The sequence below is a fragment of the Ranitomeya variabilis genome, chromosome 4 (genome assembly GCF_051348905.1).
Source record: "Ranitomeya variabilis isolate aRanVar5 chromosome 4, aRanVar5.hap1, whole genome shotgun sequence".
Taxonomy (NCBI): Eukaryota; Metazoa; Chordata; class Amphibia; order Anura; family Dendrobatidae; genus Ranitomeya; species Ranitomeya variabilis.
The window spans coordinates 217,552,038-217,574,717 of record NC_135235.1 but is presented as its reverse complement, the minus strand read 5'-3'; the positions used below and the strand labels follow the sequence as shown (position 1 = coordinate 217,574,717).

The following is a 22,680-nucleotide window of genomic DNA, read 5'->3' as shown; positions in this document are numbered from 1 at the left end:
AAACATTATATTACTTATATGGATCTTGGGTTGTACTCTTTATTTTACTTGAGAGCGGCATTTACAATTCTGGTGCTGCACACTTGTTGTCAGACACATCCATTAGTTTGTTATTACACGGGTCTGTATTGTACTAGTGAGAACTGTGCTACAAAACCAGGAGGAATTTTTCTGTAATTGTTGCAGTTTGTTTTGCAGGAAGAAGAGATTTTCCGCTACTGATATGAGGCCTAAAGAATCAGCGCCTCACTGTGGCTGCAGGTGTAATAGCAGCTGCACATCTCAGCTCTTACATGGCAGAACAGTTCATGTTTCCTATATCACAGTACAAACCCCCAAAACCGGAATGTGGGTCACTTCTAGGACCCTACTTCATGAGCAGGGGTTCCGGTTCCCACATTTCCGACTGGTGCCCTAGCAGGGTGAGATCCTCATGGGATTGATAGTTATATCTATCATTAAAGAACCCCTTTAAGTCTCTATCATATATCATCTCTATATTTATGTTCATGTTAAGGGTTTCCTAATTCACATTTATGTTACAAAAAGCTAAATGCAAGAGTTCCACCCTAAATTAAATTTAAGCTAAAGAGAAAGAAAGAAAAAGAGAGAAAGAAACCAAGATTTAACTGCACTCAATATTTTTAGTTTGTAGTTTATGAATAAACAATATAAAATAACACTTGATACAATCCTTCTTACCTTCCAGAGATCCGTCTCAGTCTGTGCCCAGAATTCAATGTGATCGTCGCACTTTACTCTCTTATTTATATGTTGAAAATGAAAGTAAAAGTATCGAGAAGCCTCAAAATCTGAAACTACGTAAAATAAATAAATATATTAGATGTGTTCAATTAAAATCAATGAAAGACAAACAGGCTTGGAGGGAGGTGAGAGACAGAAGGAAAAGAGTGAGAGAAAGAGGAAGGAACGAAAGAGGGAGGGAGGAGAGAGAAAGAAAAAGATAACTAGAAAAAGAAGGTGGGACAGAAAGAAAAACATAGAAGGAAGGGAGGGACAAAGGAGAAGAGGGAGGGGTAGGGAGAGACAAGAAAGAAAGAGAGATAAAAACAAGAAAAAGAAAACCGGTCTAAAAAGAGAACAAAGGAGAGGAGGAAAAGAAAGGAAAGAGAGAGAAAGAAGGAAAGGAAAGAAAGAGGAGGGAAGGAAAGAGAGGGACTGATGCAGGAGAGAAAAAGACAAAATAAAAAAACGAAAAAAAGGAAGGACAAAAAGAGAGAATGAAGGAGAGAAAGAAAGAAAAGTATACAAGGGAGGGAGTGACAAAGGAGAGAGAGAGAGAAAAACAAGAAGAAGAAAACAGGTAAAAAAGAAATAACAAAGAAAAGGAAAATGAAGGAAAGAGAGGGAGGAATGGAGGAGAGGGAGAGAGAATAAAAAAGATAAAACAAGAAAGTAAGGACAAGAAAAAGAAAGAAAGGGGAAGGAATGAAGAGAGGAAAGGAGGGAGGGATGTAGGAGAGAGGGAGGGAAAGGAGAAATAGAAATAGAAAGAAGATAAAAGCAAGAAAAAGAATAATAATAATAATAATAATAATAATTTTTATTTATATAGCGCCAACATATTCCGCAGCGCTTTACAAATTATAGAGGGGACTTGTACAGACAATAGACATTACAGCATAACAGAAATCACAGTTCAAAACAGATACCAGGAGGAATGAGGGCCCTGCTCGCAAGCTTACAATCTATGAGGAAAAGGGGAGACACGAGAGGTGGATGGTAACAATTGCTTTAGTTATTTGGACCAGCCATAGTGTAAGGCTCGGGTGTTCATGTAAAGCTGCATGAACCAGTTAACTGCCTAAGTATGTAGCAGTACAGACACAGAGTGCTATTATCTGCATAAAGTGTATGAGAACATGATGCGAGGAACCTGATTATGTTTTTTTTGTTTGTTTTGTTTTTTATGGGCCACACAGGGATGGTTAGGTTAATGCGTTGAGGCGGTAGGCCAGTCTGAACAAATGAGTTTTTAGGGCACGCTTAAAACTGTGGGGATTGGGGATTAATCGTATTAACCTAGGTAGTGCATTCCAAAGAATCGTCGCAGCACGTGTAAAGTCTTGGAGACGGGAGTGGGAGGTTCTGATTATTGAGGATGCTAACCTGAGGTCATTAGCGGAGCGGAGGGCACGGGTAGGGTGGTAGACTGAGACCAGAGAGGAGATGTAGGGTGGTGCTGAGCCATGGAGTGCTTTGTGGATGAGGGTAGTAGTTTTGTACTGGATTCTGGAGTGGATGGGTAGCCAGTGTAATGACTGGCACAAGGTAGAGGCATTGGTGTAACGGTTGGTGAGGAATATGATCCTGGCAGCAGCATTCAGGACAGATTGGAGCGGGGAGAGTTTGGTAAGAGGGAGGCCGATTAGTAGAGAGTTACAATAGTCCAGACGAGAATGAATAAGTGAGACAGTAAGAGTTTTTGCAGAGTCGAAAGTAAGAAAAGGGCGAATTCTAGAAATGTTTTTGAGATGCAGATAAGAAGAGCGAGCCAGTGATCGGATGTGGGGGGTGAATGAAAGCTCAGAATCAAGGATGACCCCAAGGCAGCGGGCATGTTGCTTTGGAGTAATGGTGGAACCACACACGGAGATGGCAATGTCAGGCAAAGGTAGGTTAGTAGAGGGAGAGAACACGAGGAGTTCAGTTTTTGACAGGTTCAGTTTCAGATAGAGGGAGGACATGATGTTAGAGACAGCGGTAAGACAATCACTGGTGTTTTCTAAGAAGGTCGGCGTGATAACAGGAGAAGAGGTGTATAATTGGGTGTCATCAGCATAGAGATGGTACTGGAAACCAAATCTACTGATTGTTTGTCCAATAGGGGCAGTATACAAAGAGAAGAGGAGGGGGCCTAGGACTGATCCTTGAGGAACCCCAACAGTAAGGGGAAGGTGAGAGGAGGAGGAACCAGCAAAACATACAGTGAAGGATCGGTCAGAGAGATAGGAGGAGAACCAAGAGAGAACGGTATCCTTGAGGCCGATGGAGCGGAGCATAGTGAGGAGGAGCTGATGATCCACAGTGTCGAATGCTGCGGAGAGATCCAAGAGAATTAGCATGGAGTAGTGACCATTAGATTTAGCTGTTAGTAGGTCATTAGAGACTTTAGTGAGGGCAGTTTCTGTAGAGTGTAAAGAGCGGAAGCCAGATTGAAGAGGGTCGAGAAGAGAGTTATCTGAGAGATAGCGGGTAAGACGGGAAGGTAAAGAAGGTAAAAAGGAGAGATAGATGGAAAAGGAATGTTGGAGGGGGGAAGGAAGGAAAGAGTGTAAAGAGAGAGGAATGGATGGAGAAGAGATAAAGAGAGAGAGGAGATAGAGAGTTAAAGAAAAAAGATAAAAAAGAAGAAAAGAAGAAAGGTAAAAAAAGAGAGAATGAAGGAGGAAGAAGGAAGGAAAGAAAGCGAGGAATGGAGGAGTGAGAGGTAGATAGACAAATAAAAAAAGATAAAACAAGAAAAAGAAGAAAGAACAATAAAGGGAAAACGAAGGAGAGAAAGAAGGAAAAGGAAGAAAGGAACATTTTCTTCAAAAACTGACTGAGTACAAGTATAGCAGAAGTGACACTGTTTTGAAGGAGAGGGACGGTTGTTGGCAGATATGCAACAGATACAGACTTATTTGTGTGCAGGTGGAGTTCACACTTTTTTGACAGTAGATGGCGATGTTGTTACTGTTATATGCTTAGATGAATGTAATCCCTATACATGTTGTACTTTGTTTTACTTTCTCTCTGGTAAAAGGTTCTCCAGACTTCCTGTTATGCTGTATTAAGGAGCTGATGCATGTACCTCATGTTCTGTGTAGATAAAAGTTGAATTACCCCATATAATCTACTCTCGCAAGTTTCTTCTGCGACCAAACTATGCAACAGTAAGGAGGAGGAATCCTTGGAAGCACCAGGACCATTGTATAAAAGAGACTGGTGCAATTCTGTGAAATATGTATAGGCGAGGAAAGCTGTGATAGGGGGTAGCCTTCCTGATGTAGTTGGCTCAGGCAAGAATCATCCAAATGTTTGTTAATGACGTAACACCTTGGAAGACTTATGGTGTGGTGGGAACATGGAGGATCATGTGCTCGGCACTGGCGAAATATATCTGGAGCAATAAGATTGAACATTGAAGAGGTGGAAAAAACAGTTATGCGGGTTTCTGAAATCATATGTAAAAAACAAATACATGCAACTTAATTACCTACAGAAACCTTATGTCCCCAGACACATTAGATTAATGTCGATCAAATTGACTGGACCAGTTGACCATCTAATATGTATAAGGGTTGAGAGACAGATGATATTGGGGGAGAGAAGGATCAATAAATTGGAATTGCAATGGCCGATCTTTTTGCTCTCCCTGCAGCTAAAAATTTCTGTGTATGGAAGAGACTCCTCTATTGGGAGCTCTGATGCTCTCTCACTATCCTAAGTCAGTAAGAAAAGGCTGGTGTTCGTTGAGTTTACGTGCTCCAAGGCCATGACCATGTGTTGGCATCTGAATGTCTTTTTGCAAGACCAGCCGACCATCTGATGTGTATGGGGGACCTCCCTTCTCTTTGCCAAAAAAACAAGGATCCTGTGGTTAGAATTTCAATAGCTTCATTTGGATAAGCCGAATCCCAAGGAGTTTGTCAATGTCTTTCTCCTCTCTCCCCAGTAAGAACACATAACACTCGGCTGAGTTGACAGCTCATGCATATGGAGACGCTGGACTGATGCATGGGCAGACATAGCGCCGGTTCAATCGGCTGCACCGGGGCCCGGAGGCTCCTGGGGGCCCCTGCAGGGTGGCTAATAATGAGGGCAATCTGGCCAGTTTATCCGGCCCCAAGGCTCCGGGGGGGCCCTGGCCAGATTGCCCTCATGTGCGGCGGGCAGGGAGCAATCCCTGCAGCTTCGCTGCCTGCAAGAGAAAATGGTAGCAGAGCGGAGCTGCAGCGAATTTATCCATCCTGCTTCCTGCCCTCGCTTCCTGTCTCACACAGCAGTGACTGAATGACATCATCATTCCACTGTGGCTGTGCGAGACAGGAAGCTGCTAGCAATGGTGCGGCTTCAGGATACCGTGCGCAGAGGTGAGGCGTGTGTGTGTGACTGTGTGTATGCAGAGAGGTGAACGGTGCTGTGTGTGTGTCTGGCAATGATTGGGTTGACAGAGAGGGCAATGATGGGGATGATGGGGCAGAAGGCAATGATTGGGTTGACGGAGAGGGCAATGATCGGGGTGGTGGGGGAGGAGGAAATGATGGAGGTGGTGAATGGGCAATAATGGGAGCAGTAGGGAGGAGAAAATGATGGTGGTGGTGTAATGGGCAATGATGGGGGTGGTGGGGGAAAAGACAATGATGGTGACAGTGGAAAGGACAATAATGGGTTTGGTGGGGAGGAGGCAATGATGGAGGTGGTGGAATAAGCAATAATGGGGTGGTGGGGAAAAAGCTATAATGGAGGTGGTGGAGAGGGCAATCATGGGGGTGGGGGAGAGGGCAATAATGGGATGCGGGGGGAGAAGGACAATGAGGGGTGTGGGGGAATGGGAGGAAGGGGGATTTATAATGGATTTAGGAACAGGGGGAGGTGGAGGAAGATGTTATTATCGATTATTATGTCTAACACAGTCCCTTAGTATAAAAGTGTACTCACTTATGTATACACAGTCCCTTAGTGTATATATAATATATATATATACATATATATATATCTATATATATATATATATCTATCTATATATATATATATATATATATATATATATATATATATACAGTATATACTGTATACATATAGCTTTGTCACCTTAACCCCTTCATGACCCAGCCTATTTTGACCTTAATAACCTGGCCGTTTTTTGCAATTCTGACCAGTGTCCCTTTATGAGGTAATAACTCAGGAACGCTTCAACGGATCCTAGCGGTTCTGAGATTGTTTTTTCGTGACATATTGGGCTTCATGTTAGTGGTAAATTTAGGTCGATAATTTCTGAGTTTATTTGTGAAAAAAACGTAAATTTGGCGAAAATTTTGAAAATTTCGCAATTTTCACATTTTTAATTTTTATCCTGTTAAACCAGAGAGTTATGTGACACAAAATAGTTAATAAATAACATTTCCCACATGTCTACTTTACATCAGCACAATTTTGGAAACAAATTTTTTTTTTGCTAGGAAGTTATAAGGGTTAAAATTTGACCAGTGATTTCTCATTTTTACAACAAAATTTACAAAACCATTTTTTTTAGGGACCACCTCACATTTGAAGTCAGTTTGAGGGTTCTATATGGCTGAAAATACCCAAACGTGACACCATTCTAAAAACTGCACCCCTCAAGGTGCTCAAAACCACATTCAAGAAGTTTATTAACCCTTCAGGTGCTTCACAGCAGCAGAAGCAACATGGAAGGAAAAAATGAACATTTAAATTTTTAGTCACAAAAATGATCTTTTAGAAACAATTTTTTTATTTTCCCAAGGGTAAAAGGAGAAATTGGACCCCAAAAGTTGTTGTCCAGTTTCTCCTGAGTATGCTGATACCCCATATGTGGGGGAAAACCACTGTTTGGGCACATGCCGGGGCTCGGAAGGGAAGTAGCGACGCTTTGTATTGCAGACTTTGATGGAATGGCCTGCGGGCATCATGTTACGTTTGCAGAGCCCCTGATGTGCCTAAACAGTAGAAACCCCCAACAAGTGACCCCATTTTGGAAACTAGACCCCCCAAGGAACTTATCTAGATATGTGGTGAGCACTTTGAACCCCCAAGTGCTTCACAGAAGTTTATAACGCAGAGCCATGAAAATAAAAAATAATTTTTCTTTCCTCAAAAATGATTTTTTAGCCCACAATTTTTTATTTTCCCAAGGGTAACAGGAGAAATTGGACCCCAAAAGTTGTTGTCCTGTTTCTCCTGAGTACGCTGATACCCCATATGTGGGGGAAAACCACTGTTTGGGCACATGCCGGGGCTCAGAAGGGAAGTAGTGACGCTTTGGAATGCAGACTTTGATGGAATGGCCTGCGGGCATCATGTTACGTTTGCAGAGCCCCTGATGTGCCTAAACAGTAGAAACCCCCCACAAGTGACCCCATTTTGGAAACTAGACCCCCCATGGAACTTATCTAGATATGTGGTGAGCACTTTGAACCCCCAAGTGCTTCACAGAAGTTTACAACGCAGAGCTGTGAAAATAAAAAATCATTTTTCTTTCCTCAAAAATGATTTTTTAGCCCGCAATTTTTTATTTTCACAAGGGTAACAGGAGAAATTGGACCCCAATAGTTGTTGCCCAGTTTGTCCTGAGTATGCTGGTACCCCATATGTGGGGGTAAACCACTGTTTGGGCGCACGTCAGGGCCCGGAAGGGAGGGAGCACCATTTGACTTTTTGAACGCAAGATTGGCTGGAATCAATGGTGGCGCCATGTTGCGTTTGGAGACCCCTGATGTGCCTAAACAGTGGAAACCCCTCAATTCTAACCCCAACACACCCCTAACCCTAATCCCAACCCTAACGCTAATCCTAACCACAACCCTAACCCCAACACACCCCTAACCATAACCCTAACCACAAGCCTAATCTTAACCCTATTTCCAACCCCGGCCCTAATTCCAACCCTAACTCTAATTCCAACCCTAACCCTAAGGCTATGTGCCCACGTTGCGGATTCGTGTGAGATTTTTTTTGCACCATTTTTGAAAAATCCGCAGGTAAAAGGCACTGCGTTTTACATGCAGATTTACCGCAGATTTCCAGTGTTTTTTGTGCGGATTACACCTGCGGATTGCTATTGAGGAACAGGTGTAAAACGCTGCGGAATCCACACAAAGAATTTACATGCTGCGGAAAATACAACGCAGCATTTCTGCGTGGTATTTTCCACACCATGGGCACAGCGGATTTGGTTTTCCAAAGGTTTACATGGTACTGTAAACCTGATGGAACACTGCTACGAATCTGCAGTGGCCAATCCGCTGCGGATCCGCAGCCAAATGCGCACCATGTGCACATAGCCTAATTCTAAGGGTATGTGCACACGCTGCGGAAAACGCTGCGGAAAACGCTGCGGAAAATGCTGCGGATCCGCAGCAGCGTTTCCGCAGCTGCGGGTCCGCAGCAGCGTTTCCGCAGCTGCGGGTCCGCAGCAGCGTTTCCGCAGCTGCGGGTCCGCAGCAGCGTTTCCGCAGCTGCGGGTCCGCAGCAGTTTCCCATGAGTTTACAGTTGAATGTAAAGCTATGGGAAACAAAAAACGCTGTGCACATGCTGCAGAAAAAACTGCGTGGAAACGCAGCGGTTTACATTCTGCAGCATGTCACGTCTTTCTGCAGATTCCGCAGCGGTTTTACAACTGTTCCAATAGAAAACGCAGTTGTAAAACCGCAGTGAAATCTGCAGAAAAACCGTGGTAAATCCGCAGCGGTTTTGCACTGCGGATTTATCAAATCCGCTGCGGAAAAATCGGCAGAGTACCAGAATACGTGTGCACATAGCCTTACCCTAGCCCTAACCCTACCCCTACCCCTAACCCTACCCCTACCCCTAAGTCTACCCCTAAGTCTACCCCTAACCCTACCCCTAACCCTAGTTCTAACCCTAACCCTAGTGGAAAAAAAAATACAAATATTTTCTTTATTTTATTATTGTCCCTACCTATGGGGGTGATAAAGGGGGGGGGTCATTTACTATTTTTTTTATTTTGATCACTGTGATGGGTTATATCACAGTGATCAAAATGTACATTGAACGAATCTGCCGGCCGGCAGATTCGGCGGGCGCACTGCGCATGCGCCCGCCATTTTGGAAGATGGCGGCGCCCAGGGAGAAGACGGACCGACTCCGGGAGCATCGGTAAGTATGAAGGGGTGGTGGGGGGGTGAATCGGAGCACAGGGGGGTGGATCGGAGCACAGGGGGAGCGGACACTAGGACGGGGGAGCGGACAGGCGGACGCAGGGGAGTACCGGACTGAACGGAGGACCGGGGAGCAGATCGGTGGCAGTGGGGGGGGGCAGATCAGGATTTCCAGCCATGGCCGATGATATTGCAGCATCGGCCATGGCTGGATTACAATAATTCACCATTTTCATAGGTGAAATATTGCAAATTGCTCTGAATGGCTGTTGCGCTTTCAACAGCCAATCAGAGCGATCGCAGCCACGTGGGGGCAAAGCCACCCCCCCTGGGCTGAAGTACAACTCCCCCTGTCCCTGCAGATCGGGTGAAATTGGAGTTAACCCTTTCACCCGCTCTGCAGGGACGCGATCCCTCCATGATGCATACGGTGCGTCACAGGTCGGATTGGCACCGACTTTCATGACGCAGCGTATGCGTCAAAGGTCAGGAAGGGGTTAAAAAGAGGGGGGCCCAGACATATTTCCTGCACAGGGGAACCAAGCTGTCTGTGTCTGCCCCTGGACTGACGAACATTTAGATTACAGTGATCTCATATTTATGGTCAACTTTACTGGTGCAGCCTCAGGTTTTGGGCCTACAGCTTACAATGATTTTATTGCTCCCGCTAATATGTGTACATATGTCATAATTTAATACTTAATAATATATTAAACACAAAAACGTCTCTGAACAAAACAATCTTTATTTATTTATTATCGTACAAAGAAATCCAGGAACAAAAAGGGAACATAACACTGTAAATGTGGGAAATGTCATGGCAGTGGGCGAATATTCAGTGATATATGTACTATTTGTCCTTCTACATGTTGTGAATTGTTCAGTTTATAAAAGCTATGAAGGCCTATCCCAGAGATAAAGGGATCACTGTGAGTTTGCATAGCAGCAGTCCATGTAGGCCTTCCTTAGCAACGGTGGATCTTTGCCATCCTGAGAAATTCTCGGAGTGACTCTTGGAGTGACCCTTGTATATGATTATTACCAGGCAATCATCGATCTCTGTTTCCTTGGAGCTGCGGTTAGACCCCCAAGTAAAGTTTATCTGAATCCCGCAAGCAAAATGGCAGCTCTAATCTGGCATTAGAATAGTTAAAAAAAAACAAAAGGCAGAAATATAATGCTACAGCCCCAAATTTTCCAAAACAATTCTGAACATGTGTCAGCAAAAATGTGTGAAGTTTATGTAAAGCCCACCCAAAAGTGGTCAATTTTGGCTAGTCCTTGGAGCAGGACTTAAAGGGGTTTGTTGACTTCTGGGGACTTTTTTCAGACTTAAATGTATGTAAATAATTTTAACAATCAGTTTGCATTAAAAATATTGAACCTTTTGCCTTCTATAGCCTCTGGGTTGCACTGTCTAGCTGATATATGACCACAGACCCAGGGTGGACATAACATTGGCACAATCTGAGCAGCTACACAGGGGCCCAAGAGGTAAAGGGACCCACTTCCACCTCCAAAGTAGTGGAATTGAGCATTATGATGAGTGATTGGACTGCAAAGGGTCCATATATTTTTTGTTGCACACAAACCCTCTCATGTATAGGTCCACTTCTGCACAGACCACATCAAAGTTGTTGGAGGAAGGACAGAAAGAGCTTGTAAACTCCAAATAAGGTAAAATATTTAATGAAACCCAATGGCAAAAATGATTTTTATCCCCAAATATATACATTTAAAAAAACAACAAAAAAACACTTTAACCTCTTTCCGACATCGCGCGTAATAGTAGAAAAGCTGAAATGTGCCTCTAACAGCCGTGGGTGGAATCGCGATCCACCCTCGGCTGTTAACTCGTTAGATGCTGCTGTCAAACTCAGCGGCATTTAACTCGCGCTTCTGGGAAGGGCACTGGAAATGGTATCATTAGAAATGTCAGCTCAGCACGCAACTAATAAGCCCTCACCCAACCTGAGAAGAAGGGGAGCAAAAAATGAAAATGTAAAACCAAAAACACCTCTGGTAGTTAAGTGGTTAAATGTCCCTCTTTTACCTATGGTAATGTTGTATGACCAGCTGCTACTGGTGGTGTAAACACTATTAGTATACTATTTTTCTAGATGCTAGATGCTAACACTTTTCCATACTTGTGGAATTCTTGTTAATACTGCTTAATAATCTGATTATGGAATACATTTAAAGACAAAGCTCCTATAGAAGAACTTTTTTAACAATTTTCCCTAAAGTTCCAGGCAAGAATGTCGTGATGATTTCATCCATTAATGATATGGGTTGTCTGTTCTCCTCTCGCAATCGGCTAATCTCATCCTCCAGCATTTGACATTGCGTTTTGAACCCTCCTTTCATCATTTCTTCTTGTTCCTGCAGAGAAAAAAAAACAAATAGTCCATTAATTGGAGTTATCAAGATTTCTGCTCATATCTTGGTCCAGTTTTTGGCCCATAACAACTGTCCAAGTTTATGGTTGGTGTACACTTGTTTTTGGTCCTCTTCTTCTCGATTTTCAGGTCAGCTGCTAAATTGGTTGTAAACAATGACAACTCACTCACGACTACCAGAATTGTGCTCAGACCAGTTGTCAATGCCCTTCCATCCACTCCAAGATCCAAAGTCGCAGATGTACAAAGAGCAAAATAATCAGCAGCTTCATTCCTCAGTAGAACATAGTATGGTGGTAATATCAAATTTGATCACTAGAACAAATTGAATACATGCACTCAGAATAGGGGCCTGGTCTCGGAGTACTATACATTCCTCCGTCCTTTGATACAGTATGATACCGTGGGGGTAGGAATTACAAAATGGCAGGTGGATGATGTCTCCTTTACACCATCTCTTATCTTGCGGGCATTACAGAAAGCACTCAAATATATACCTTCTGTCTCTTATTGGGAAATGGCGTTACAGATCCTGCACAAGACCTATGTTTCACCAAAACGTAGTTATCTGATGGGGAATCTGGCGAGCCCGGCCTGTTCTAGATGTGGGGAATCTGAAGCGGACCACTATCACTGCTTTTGGGCCTGTCCACAAATTCAATTGTTCTGGCAGCGTATATATACCTTCGTGTCGACGCACACCTCATATAACATCACACTTACTCCAGCCTGGGCTCTCTTTGGTCATATTACGGATAGTGATGTCCATATACCATACCATGGTAAAAAATTCCTTTTTATTATCTCAGCTGCAGCTCGTAAGACAGTTCTGCAAAACTGGTTGGCGCCTAAAGTGCCCACACTGCGACTTTTCCTAGAGAAACTTGCTTTTCTGTTTAGAATGGATTGGATAGATGCTTCCCTCCAAAAGGAGAGGAGGACTCAGACATTCTTTGACACATGGGAACCATTTATAGCGATCCTTCCGACTCACACTAAGCAAGGAATTAGAGATTGTTTTAAGATGACTACTTGGTTCTTGGAACAAACAATAGCAGGTCGTCCGCCTCTGTGAGGATGACTCGCGGATTGGGTCATATAAACCCGAGGATGTAGGAGTGGAAGCCGGGTGCTCTCCCCCCCTTCCCCCTTCCTTCATTTCCCCAGATGTTTTCCCCCCCCCCCCCTCCCCCCCCCTCCATTTTCCTAAATATTTTCCTCATACTTCTCTGTCTTTCTGCCCATTCAGGCATAACGTCAAAATATGGCGACGATAGATAATAAAGACCAACAACAGACCTTTTAGATTAGCCATTCTACTTATTTGTTATGTCTATGTAAATTATTTTATTTTCTTACTCCGTATTGCTCGAAATGTGACGTAACATTGTCTGATTGATACAAGAATGTGCAGATTTTATATTTGTATTGTCAAAAAAGTTTAATAAAAACATTATTGAAAAAAAAAAATTTGATCACTAGAGTTGCAAATCGGTTAGTAGAATCTGGTCCAGTGGCCAACTCCGTAATCTATGACCTATGGACAGGAGCCAGGAGAACCTCCTCTCACTTTTCGCCTCCTTGCACCCGTGCCTCCTCTTTTGATTAGCCGGCCTGGTGTGACACATATGTGATGACACGCCAGGTCGACTAATCAAAAGAAGAGCCGCAGATTCCGTTAGGTGTCAGGCAGTCCTCAGGGGTCACAGATCAGTGACATGGCGGTTGGATCGAGTCCTGCATATCGATTTGCACCATCTCTACTTTTCACCTCGTTTGGGCATCTGGTCAAACTTAGAAAAACAGAAACATTGGTAGACAAACAAAAATTCCAGACCACTCATGGAAATAAAATGTGACCCTTTACCTTAAGTTTCTCTTTTATCAGCCATTCGTTCTCTTCCTTTATCTTCTCCCTTTCGTCACATATTTTCTTTTCCAGCATTTTCATGTGCATGTCATAACTTTCCCGTTCACTCGCCAGGTTCTTCTCCAACTCCATGTTCGTCCTTTCCAGGATCTCCTTGGCTCGCGATGCAGCTTCTGCCTGTGATTTTTGCTCTGTAGAAATAGATGGACATTGACGTTTTTAGACTTGTGGGGGTTATTTATGTGTACTCCATGGTTGCTGTTTATATACTTTATGTTCTCACTAAGTTGATGGCATCTTCTGAAATTTCCCGAAAGATAAATGGCTCCACCAACCTGACAAATGATGAACTGGTTGCTATAAAAGGAGGTCTCCAGTGGTTGGAGTTAGTATTTGCTTTCAAAGTCTTACCAGCCAGCTTCTTTTCTTTTTCTTCCAGAGTTTTATCTGCTATTAGGATGGTGGATTCCACACTCTCCTTTTCTTTGAGGAACTGTTGCAAAACTTCCAGAGACTATAATGAAATCAGATATTGATATAGATAACTTATTGATTGATCTATGGCTTACCCCAAAGCTTTGTCTATGAATCTGCCTGAAACGCGTTAGGATAGATATAGGCTTTTAAGATGTATTGAACAGTTTACTTATTCCTTTACCTTCACTCCCTTTCCTTTGGCTCTTAGATAATTGGCTTCCAATGTCTTCTTCTCATCAGTGAATAGCTTATATCCACCAGGCACAGAATACTTCCCTTCCCTTATTCCTTTCTCCAGTTCAGCGCTTAGCTCTTGCAGTAAGGTTCTGGACTTTATCTCCGATGCTTGCTCATTTTGCTGCTGATATATGGCCTTTTTAATAACCAACTCATCCTATGAGAGAATAACATTAAAAAATACAATATAAATTGGATATTTAGGCTACCTGTATTTTGTGCTACTTGGCCCAAATGTTCAAATGCAAATTTGCATGTAAGAGGGGCAAACGTTAGTCTGGTTGCCCATGTGCATGTTTTCACTTTATAGGTATTAATACAGTAATATTAAATAGCTGTCGCCAGAATAATCTTTGCAACTGAAATCAGAATTATACATAGGGCTGCTTCCAGGAAGTAAGACAGTGTGCGGCCAAGCACATGGTTGATGTACCATTGTTACTGAGCAGAAAAAGGAACTAAGACATAAGCCAAAGTCGCGGAGCAGGGGCCTAAGAAAAGAGCAGCTTTACAGTGTTCAATCAGAGTAAGGTATCAGAGTCAGGTATCAGAGTCAGGTATCAAAGTCAGGTATCAGAATCAGGTATCAGAATCAGGTATCAGGATCAGGTATCAGAGTCAGGTATCAGAGTCAGGTATCAGAGTCAGGTATCAGAGTCAGGTATCAGAATCAGGTATCAGAGTCAGGTATCAGAGTCAGGTATCAGAATCAGGTATCAGAGTCAGTTATCAGAATCAGGTATCAAAGTCAGGTATCAAAGTCAGGTATCAAAGTCAAGTATCAAAGTCAGGTATCAGACTCAAGTATTAGAATCAGGTATCAGAGTCAGGCATCAGAGTCAGGTATCAGACAGAGTATTTCTGATGTTTGACTTTGATATGTGATCATGTCCTAAAATGAACACTGTACAGCTTCAATGGACTCGGTAAAGAGTCTCAGAGACGCATGCCCCAAGAGAGAAGAATTATTGTGGGCTGATAAGTTGATCATTTGAGACTTGATAATTTCATAGGTGGGGAGTGTTGTAATGCTGATGTCTTGTGCCATAATGTTGGAGTGTGCTGTGCCAAAAATAAGAGTGTATTCATCAGGGATTGGTTTTGGCATTGAGAAAAGGAGGTTAAATCATGTGTGGTACCTAGAGGATTTGTGGATGACCTCTATGGAAGATGGTTCTGGGTTAACACATTCTTGGACTCATAGTTCCTGTATTAAGTCAAAACTGAAAAGTTCCATATCATGCGACGAAAGTCCAACGAAATTACTCATTGTCCAAAAAGACACATTCGTCACTCAAGTTAGCTAAAAATGATGTTATGCCTTTATTGTGTTATTTTACTTACTATTAGCTTGTACTGGTATTCATGATTTTCATCTTTGAAGGAAAGTTTCATAAAGTCATTCAGGGCTTCTGCGTGACATTCCTTGTCCAGGTTTAGAAGTTCATCTTGTGTCTCAGTTGGGAATTTGCTTACATGCTGACTCATCAGCTCGTCGTATTTGGATAAAGCTTCGTGAACGGCTCGGGAGTTCTCAATTTTTGCCAACGCAAGAACGGCATTTTCCATAGATGGAATGGAACCGCTACGAATTGACTCTACATAGGAAACTGCGACATCTCCAAGACCTAAAAGGGTTTGAATAAGAGATATTAATTGCGGAAATTATGTACAGAAAGGCTAAGTCATATTATAAAGTAAGGACTTACTTCTTCCGATCATTGTGTACCCGCCTGATAGGGATTTAACTGGACTTTTCTCGTAAATGAATTGACAGAATCGCTTTGTCTGTTGTACAAAAGCATGATCCAGCTGAGACTCCGCCACCTTATCCAGGTTCTGGAGATCAATCTTTGATGCAGGCCGATCAAACACAAAACATTTGTGTGAATGGAAGTAATGGAGGATACACTCCCGGGGAAGGTTGTAATTTCGCACTGCTACGCTCATGCCTAGAAGTAGATTGATTATTTCATAAATAACATATGTCACCTATCCACAGGATAGATAATAAAAGTATGATCACTGTGGGTCCAGTTGCTGAATCCCGCACAAATCCCAAGAAGAGAAAGGGAGAGGTAAAAAATGCTTTGAGTGAACAAAGCATTACTGAGCATGTGCAAGCACTGCTCCATCATCTACCCTGTCTTAGCTGGCCAAGTGTTTGCACATACTCAGTATCACTTTATTTATAGAAGTTACTCTGGACTCTGAGAGTTTCAGCTATTGCACATTTTTCATCTATTTTAAGGCATTTGAAGCAAATCGATAGCGATAGCAATCTGCAGAATTTTGCAGCACTGGAGATGAATATAAAAGTTCACTTCACAAGGATTAACATTTACAGATTAATGTGTGTACCTGTCTTTAGCTTCAAGGCATTCTTCAGGTACTCATCCTCAGTAATGTTCTTTCCGTTGAGTTCCAGTTTTAGATTGAAATCTCGGACGCACCATACAAATGATGGGAAAAATCTCTTGAACTCTCCGGAATCATCATGAAATTCTGATTGCTGCTCGCTCGCTTTCACTTTTATTTTCTCAGTAAGTTCTGTGACATAACTAGGAGAAGTTAAGGAGTAATATATATGGATAACAAATATCTGTCATGTCTCCTCTGGGACCTGGTCTGGTGGCATCTGCTCCTCTCACCAGGCGCTGCCATATTCATTCTGCGGGAGGAGCTGGTGATGGAGAAGACGTCAGGACCAGAAGTTCTGGGCCGTGCAAGCTCTGTCAAGCCATTGAGACTATGATGGCTAGGACCTGTGGTGCTGTCCGGTCTGGCAGTATGTGGGTGTATGTGCTGCTCACCTGGAGTTACCAGCTCTCTACAATTGAACAGCGCCGCACTCTATTGAAACTCTCAACTTCTGCTAGTACCTGTCAGATATAGTTTATCTGGTTCAGTTCCTGCTTGCTTGACTATTCTACTGTTGTCTAATCTTGCCCCATTCCCTGACCATTCTTTTGCATTCTGATTTTGTACCTTGACTGTCCTTCTCTGACCCAACTGTTCAAAATGTATCTGCCCTGACATTTGATTTTACAGGGGAATCGGGAGCAGCTTAAACCTTAGCGGGTAAGTTGATGCCACCAAATTTGGAGGATTCACCCATGTGCATTAAATAGTTGAGGTCAAACTGTTTTTTTGGCCCTGAGCCACTTCTCTTAACTTCTCCACGCGTGCATGTGCTTACAGTGTGGAGAAGGGAGTAAGTGACTTCCCCATCAAAAACAAAGTGATTGAGAATTTAAATTCATGTGATCCTTCTCTCCCCCAACATCATCTGTAAGAGAAGAGTTAGAAGGCATCCATAATTATAAGATGATCATTCGGTCCCTCGAAGTTGGAGGACTTGGTCAACTTTGACCTAATCTGTATGTGCATGTCCAGCGTAACAACGTGAACAATTTGTCATGGGGGGGGGGTTGAAGTATTCATCTTTAGGGTTGACTATATGTATGTCTGTAAGGTGGAGCCATGATGACTCCATATGGGGGTGGTTTAATGCACCAGATACTTCCAATACAGCAGATTCCCCATTAAGGTCTCGGAAAGGATACTGGAGTTGGTCCATGGCCTGCTGGTCAATTGTGCCTACACTGTTAAATACCAGGGTGCTGCTGAGTAGAACAGTGAGGGCGAAAATCCAGGAATCGTTCTGGCTGTTTCCCTGAAATTAAAAAAAGGGATTTCTCGGGTTAATTAAAGGGAACCTGTCATTGGATTCATGCTGCTCCAACCATTGGAGCCAGGTATATTTTGGTATGAAACGCGGTCAGAGACAACATAGTATGAAACGAGACTATAGGGAGAGATATAATCAGTCCAGTCCTCGGATGGCTTCTCCCCGCTCCAGATGATAGACCTCTATGTGCGCACACAGGACAGACCTTTCTATCGACTAGAGCGTGGACGGGAGAAGCCGGACTAGCCTTGTCCTCTGCCTATAGTCCTGGCATCTCTTCAGACTATGTTTTGTTTTCAAAGCACTAAAAGAATAGTTAGGATTATGACTCTACCATTTGATGTACACAGCTCCGTAGACCTAGTTCCTCAATGACTGCGGACTACAAACAAACTCAATCCCAAAGGTTGGCTTTTTGAGGGCAGAGTTCAAATGTTGATAAGAATGTTGTCCCCGGCTCTTCCCTTATCTACTGAATGCAGTTGGAGCACAGTGGAGTCACATCTGACTATAGGATCAGGGTTTGTTTGTATTCTGTTAACATGGTGACACATAGAAGTGGGGATGCAAATGTATACTGCATCAGGTAACATATGTGAGTATCTATATCTGCATTTTTGTGTTTATTTTGGACCCAGACGCCCAATTATACAGCAGCAGAAGTATTCACAGAGGCCTCTGTTGAGTTTGTTATGAATGTCTGGAGAAAGAGCTCGAAGCTGCTCTTGGCCGGGATCCCAGAGATTCCTATATATGGATCTGATAACTCCGGCTGCAGAAATGTTTACACTGACCTTCTCCACGTCACCCAGTCCTTCTGTATCCAGCAGCACCAGGGTGTGGTCACGTTTCACAGGGTGAGGGACGCACCACATCCAGATACCTTTAGTCATGGACTGGATTGTAGATCCCAAGGAAAAGCCTGAAGGGGAAAAGCAAAGTTCTTATGGATTTTATACAGTAGAGAGTACAAACAAGGCATATAGTCATATTCAGTGTGGGCCTAAAATACAACGCAGTTCTAGGAAGAAAAGACCCATTTGAAGGTCACTTTAATTTCAGTGGTGAAACGTGTCTGTAATCATTTTTTTCCAATAGCCCAACTCTCTTTATAACATCCCCGCCCTACTTTCCTCTTCTTCAATCAACAAATGTACGTTTGGCACAAGTTCTCACGTAGCATAAACGCTCCCCTTTCCTTCCCTATCACGTTTTTTAACAGTCCAAGCAAAGTGGATGGGATTTCTTAACCATTTAGCCCCATTGTGTTTTTTAAGGGAGCAATTGAACCGTGTGGGGGTTTTTCGATGGTTTTTTTCAGTGTAGGCTTTTATAGGGAGCCTGGGAAAAAAATGCATTTGCAGTTTTCAGTTTAATCTTTTCTATTTTTCTAAGAGCCCCCGAGACATTCCGGGAAAATGAGTAAGTGTGCAAATATATACTCTGAATAATTATTATCTGAGAGAGGTAGTCCTAACCCAGCATTTTGGGCAGATCGACCAACCATCTAATGTGTATGGGAGTCCTCTGACTCTCTTCCAGACAGAAAATGATGGGGAGTCTTACCATTATTATGTCCCGCCAGCTTGTTCATCAGATAAGACTTCCCTGTACGGTATTTCCCAACTATGCCCACAACAACCACCTTCTGGGTAAAGCGGGATAAAATATTTAAGGCTTCTTGATTAACTTGGATTGTTCCATCGTCGTGGTTCTCTATTAGACACACCGGGTACTCCATTTTTTTTTACAACTCTGTGAATAAAAAAATAAAAAGTTAGAAATGTTACTTCCACTGTGGGCATTGTGAGGTTATGCCTACTTAGAAATAGCACCACTCTTGAGCTTTGACTGTGTCTGGTATTTCAGTTTGAGGGCTATGATAGGCACAAGATGGCTGAATTAATCAACCATCATGTGCGGGGAAAGATGCGGGCTCGGCATGTGAGCCCACATCAAAGGCAAGAATATGACATAAATGTATGTCATATGTCATGAAGGGGTTGAAGAGATCTATCACCATGTCACAAGTGGCCATATATTTGTTCTTTTATTATTACCACTGCTGCCCTGAGTATACCATTATTTACTTTAAATCCGATATACGGTTGCAGAGATATGGCCCTTTTTATTTAGTGCTAATTTTAATATTTTTTTACCAAAGGTGTGGTGCTTACAGGGTAATAATGCAGAACGGTCTAAAGTCAAGCTCTCTTGGTGAAACTGCCCTAATTAAAGTGACCAATGACCTACTAACTGCCAAGAGCAAGCGACACTACTCTGTCCTCCTTCTCCTGGACCTGTCTTCTGCCTTCGACACTGTAGACCACTCCCTTCTGCTACAGATCCTCTCATCTCTCGGCATCACAGACTTGGCCCTTGGATTTCATCATATCTGACAGACCGAACATTCGGTGTCTCCCTCCCCCTCACCACCTCCTCACTTCGCCCCTTGTCAGTCGGTGTTCCTCAAGGCTCTATTCTAGGACCCCTACTCTTCTCCATCTACACCTTCGGTCTGGGACAGCTCATAGAATCCCACGGTATGCAGTACCATCTCTACCCCGATGACACGCAGATCTACCTATCCGGACCTGACCTGACAAAAATATTTGCCGGATCCGCACATTACTTGACTGGGACACTACAAAAACACTAGTGCATGCCCTTATCATCTCCCGCCTTGACTACTGCAACCTCCTACTCTCTGGACTCCCCTCTAGCACTCTGGCACCACTCCAATCCATCCTACACTCTGCTGCCTGACTAATCCACCTGTCTCCCCGCTATTCCCCAGCCTCTCCCCTATGCCAAGCCCTTCACTGGCTTCCTATCACCCAGAGACTCCAGTTCAAAACCCTCACAATGACATACAAAGCCATCTACAACCTGTCTCCTCCATACATCTGTGACATGGTCTCCCGATACCTACCTACACGCAACCTCCGATCCTCTCAAGACCTCCTTCTCTACTCCCCTCTCATCTCTTCTTCCCACAACTACATCCAAGACTTCTCCTGTGCTTCCCCTATACTCAGGAACTCTCTACCCCAACACATCAGACTCATCGCCTACCATAGGAACCTTCAAAAAGAACCTGAAGACTCACCTCTTGCGACAAGCCTACAGCATGCAGTGATCCTCAACCTACTGAACCACCGCACAACCAGCTCTACCCTCTCCTAGTGTATCCTCACCCATCCCCTGCAGACTGTGAGCCCTCGCGGGCAGGGTCCTCCCTCCTTATGTACCTGTGTGTCTTGTTTTTAGCTCATGTTTAATGTATTTGTCTACATTGCCCCGTATTCACATGTAAAGCACCATGGCATAAATGGTGCTATATAAATGTATAATAATAATAATAATAATAATAATAAAGACCATAAAAATGACCAGTAAATTTTAAATAAAATCAAGTATCTCTGCAACTGTATTGTGGATAAAAAAAACCTTAGCATTGCAAAAAAAAAAAAGCAAAAACTGTCCACTCTTGTCCTGGTCAAATACCCTCTTTAAAATGTATTGAATTTTCTACTATTTTTTACTTTTTAAGGTCTATTTGCTTTCAAATTTTTTCCAAATTTTGCACCTTTTTTTTAAGTCTATTTTCTACTTATTCATCAGTTTTTTTTCCTCTGTCCACCACTGCGGGAAATCTCTTAAAAAAAATTAAAAAAAAATCCCGATGTTTGCGACCGACTTGCTTTTTGCTACTTTTTTCAAAAGTTGCAAACTTTTTGTGTAAGTGCACTCCAGTCTTTTACCAGGAGTCATTTTTTGCCAATGAATTTTATGCAAAGGGTAGAATTTTAATTAATGAACTTGCATGCGCCGGTAAGAAGAACTGGGTGCAAATAAAAAAGCAAGGAATAGCCTAAGAGAAAAAAAATTATATATATATATATATATATATATATATATATATATATATATATATATGTATAATTTTTTTATAAAAAATTATACAAAATAAAAATAAAAAAGTAAATATATATACGGTATATATATATATATATATATATATATATATATATATATATATATATATATATATATATATATGACACAATTGATGAATCGATCCTTGGTTCTCATTGAAAGGAGAAACTAATATGCTGTCCCCTACAGACTGCTGCAATGTCAGGCACTTGGCACAAAAGTCTGACTCTTATCTCTCCAGCATGGCTGCCTAAGCTGATCCGGGTCACACTCAGGACTCAGGACTATGGATACAATCCTTTTCTCTACCCGTCAAACTGTTAAATCCTCATCTATATTTTATCTAACATAAAACTTTTTAAAAAAACAGAAAAAAAATGCAGAAAAGTAATAAAAACCCTCTTACTGTGCAGAGAAGATCCTCCCGTCCGTGCTCCCTGCTCGGCTCTCACTGCAATTCTTTCTTCCTCTCTATTATATTATGAAAACTGAAAGTAAAAGTAGAAAAAATTCCATTTCCCCCCTCCCCCGTCACATATTTCAACCGTGCACTAGACAGAAAGAGAATTGGCATTTTATTCTAGGAATAATATATATAGCTGCTTTGTTCCAATAACAGCGCCACACATGTGCACAGTTTGTGTCTGGTATTGCAGTTCCCATTAATAGACAGGAGCATAGCAAGGATCGGGGGGGTCCTGGGTCACCAAAAATCCCCCCTTTTCCCTGTCCTTCTATCTCTACTGCATACTTCTGACCCCGTCTTGCTGAACTGCGTCAGATGGAAATGTTTTGACTTTTCATTGCAAGAAGCCACATAGTCCATTAAATTGATGGAGAATTTGTGCAAAAATTTTAAGAGTGTATAAAATCACTCCAGGGGACTAGTATACATGTGCACAAGAATTTACTCCACAATTTCCGTTTTTTTGGTTTACGGTTTTTTCCTTGCATTATTCCAGGAGCCATATCTTTAAAATGTTTCCATCCACATAATCGTATGAGGGCTTCTTGTTTTGAAAGATGAGTTGTACTTTTGAAGTATACCATCTATTTTATCATGCGATGTGCTGGAAAACGGAAAAAAAATCTATGGAAATTGCAAAAAAAAGTGCAATTCCATAATTGTTTTTTTTTTTTTTATTTATCATGTTCACTATATGGTAAAACTGACCTGGCGATATGATTGTTCAGGTCAG

At 42.4% G+C, this 22,680-nt stretch overlaps 2 protein-coding genes across 2 annotated transcripts in view; both read right to left on the bottom strand.

Annotated features, from left to right (window-relative positions):
- Positions 1 to 985, bottom strand: part of LOC143770381 (guanylate-binding protein 6-like) — a 34,312-nt gene extending 33,327 nt beyond the window's left edge. Inside the window, exon 1 of the mRNA XM_077259982.1 lies at positions 703 to 985. The gene's annotated coding sequence lies outside the window, so the exon portion shown is untranslated. The remainder of the gene's footprint in view (positions 1 to 702) is intronic.
- An 8,610-nt stretch (positions 986 to 9,595) lies between these two features.
- LOC143770379 (guanylate-binding protein 7-like) lies at positions 9,596 to 21,945 on the bottom strand. Its single transcript, XM_077259980.1, has 11 exons — positions 21,888 to 21,945; positions 19,109 to 19,297; positions 18,337 to 18,464; positions 17,418 to 17,527; positions 16,213 to 16,412; positions 15,561 to 15,803; positions 15,196 to 15,479; positions 13,796 to 14,008; positions 13,549 to 13,651; positions 13,135 to 13,328; positions 9,596 to 11,250 (listed from the first exon to the last, which is right to left on the bottom strand). Exons 2-11 carry the CDS (start codon positions 19,281 to 19,283, stop codon positions 11,080 to 11,082), a joined length of 1,821 nt encoding a protein of 606 aa, XP_077116095.1. The 5' UTR covers positions 19,284 to 19,297; positions 21,888 to 21,945; the 3' UTR covers positions 9,596 to 11,079.
- Positions 21,946 to 22,680: the final 735 nt, after the last annotated feature.

Excerpts from the sequence above, each read along its gene's own strand:
- LOC143770379 (XM_077259980.1), bottom strand. The coding sequence starts at position 19,283 with ATGGAGTACCCGGTGTGTCTAATAGAGAACCACGACGATGGAACAATC. Across the intron at positions 16,413-17,417 it reads CAGGCCATGGACCAACTCCA|TTATGTCACAGAACTTACTG; the intron begins GTATCCTTTCCG and ends AACTTCTCCTAG. Across the intron at positions 13,329-13,548 it reads AAAAGAAAAGAAGCTGGCTG|AGCAAAAATCACAGGCAGAA; the intron begins GTAAGACTTTGA and ends CTATTTCTACAG.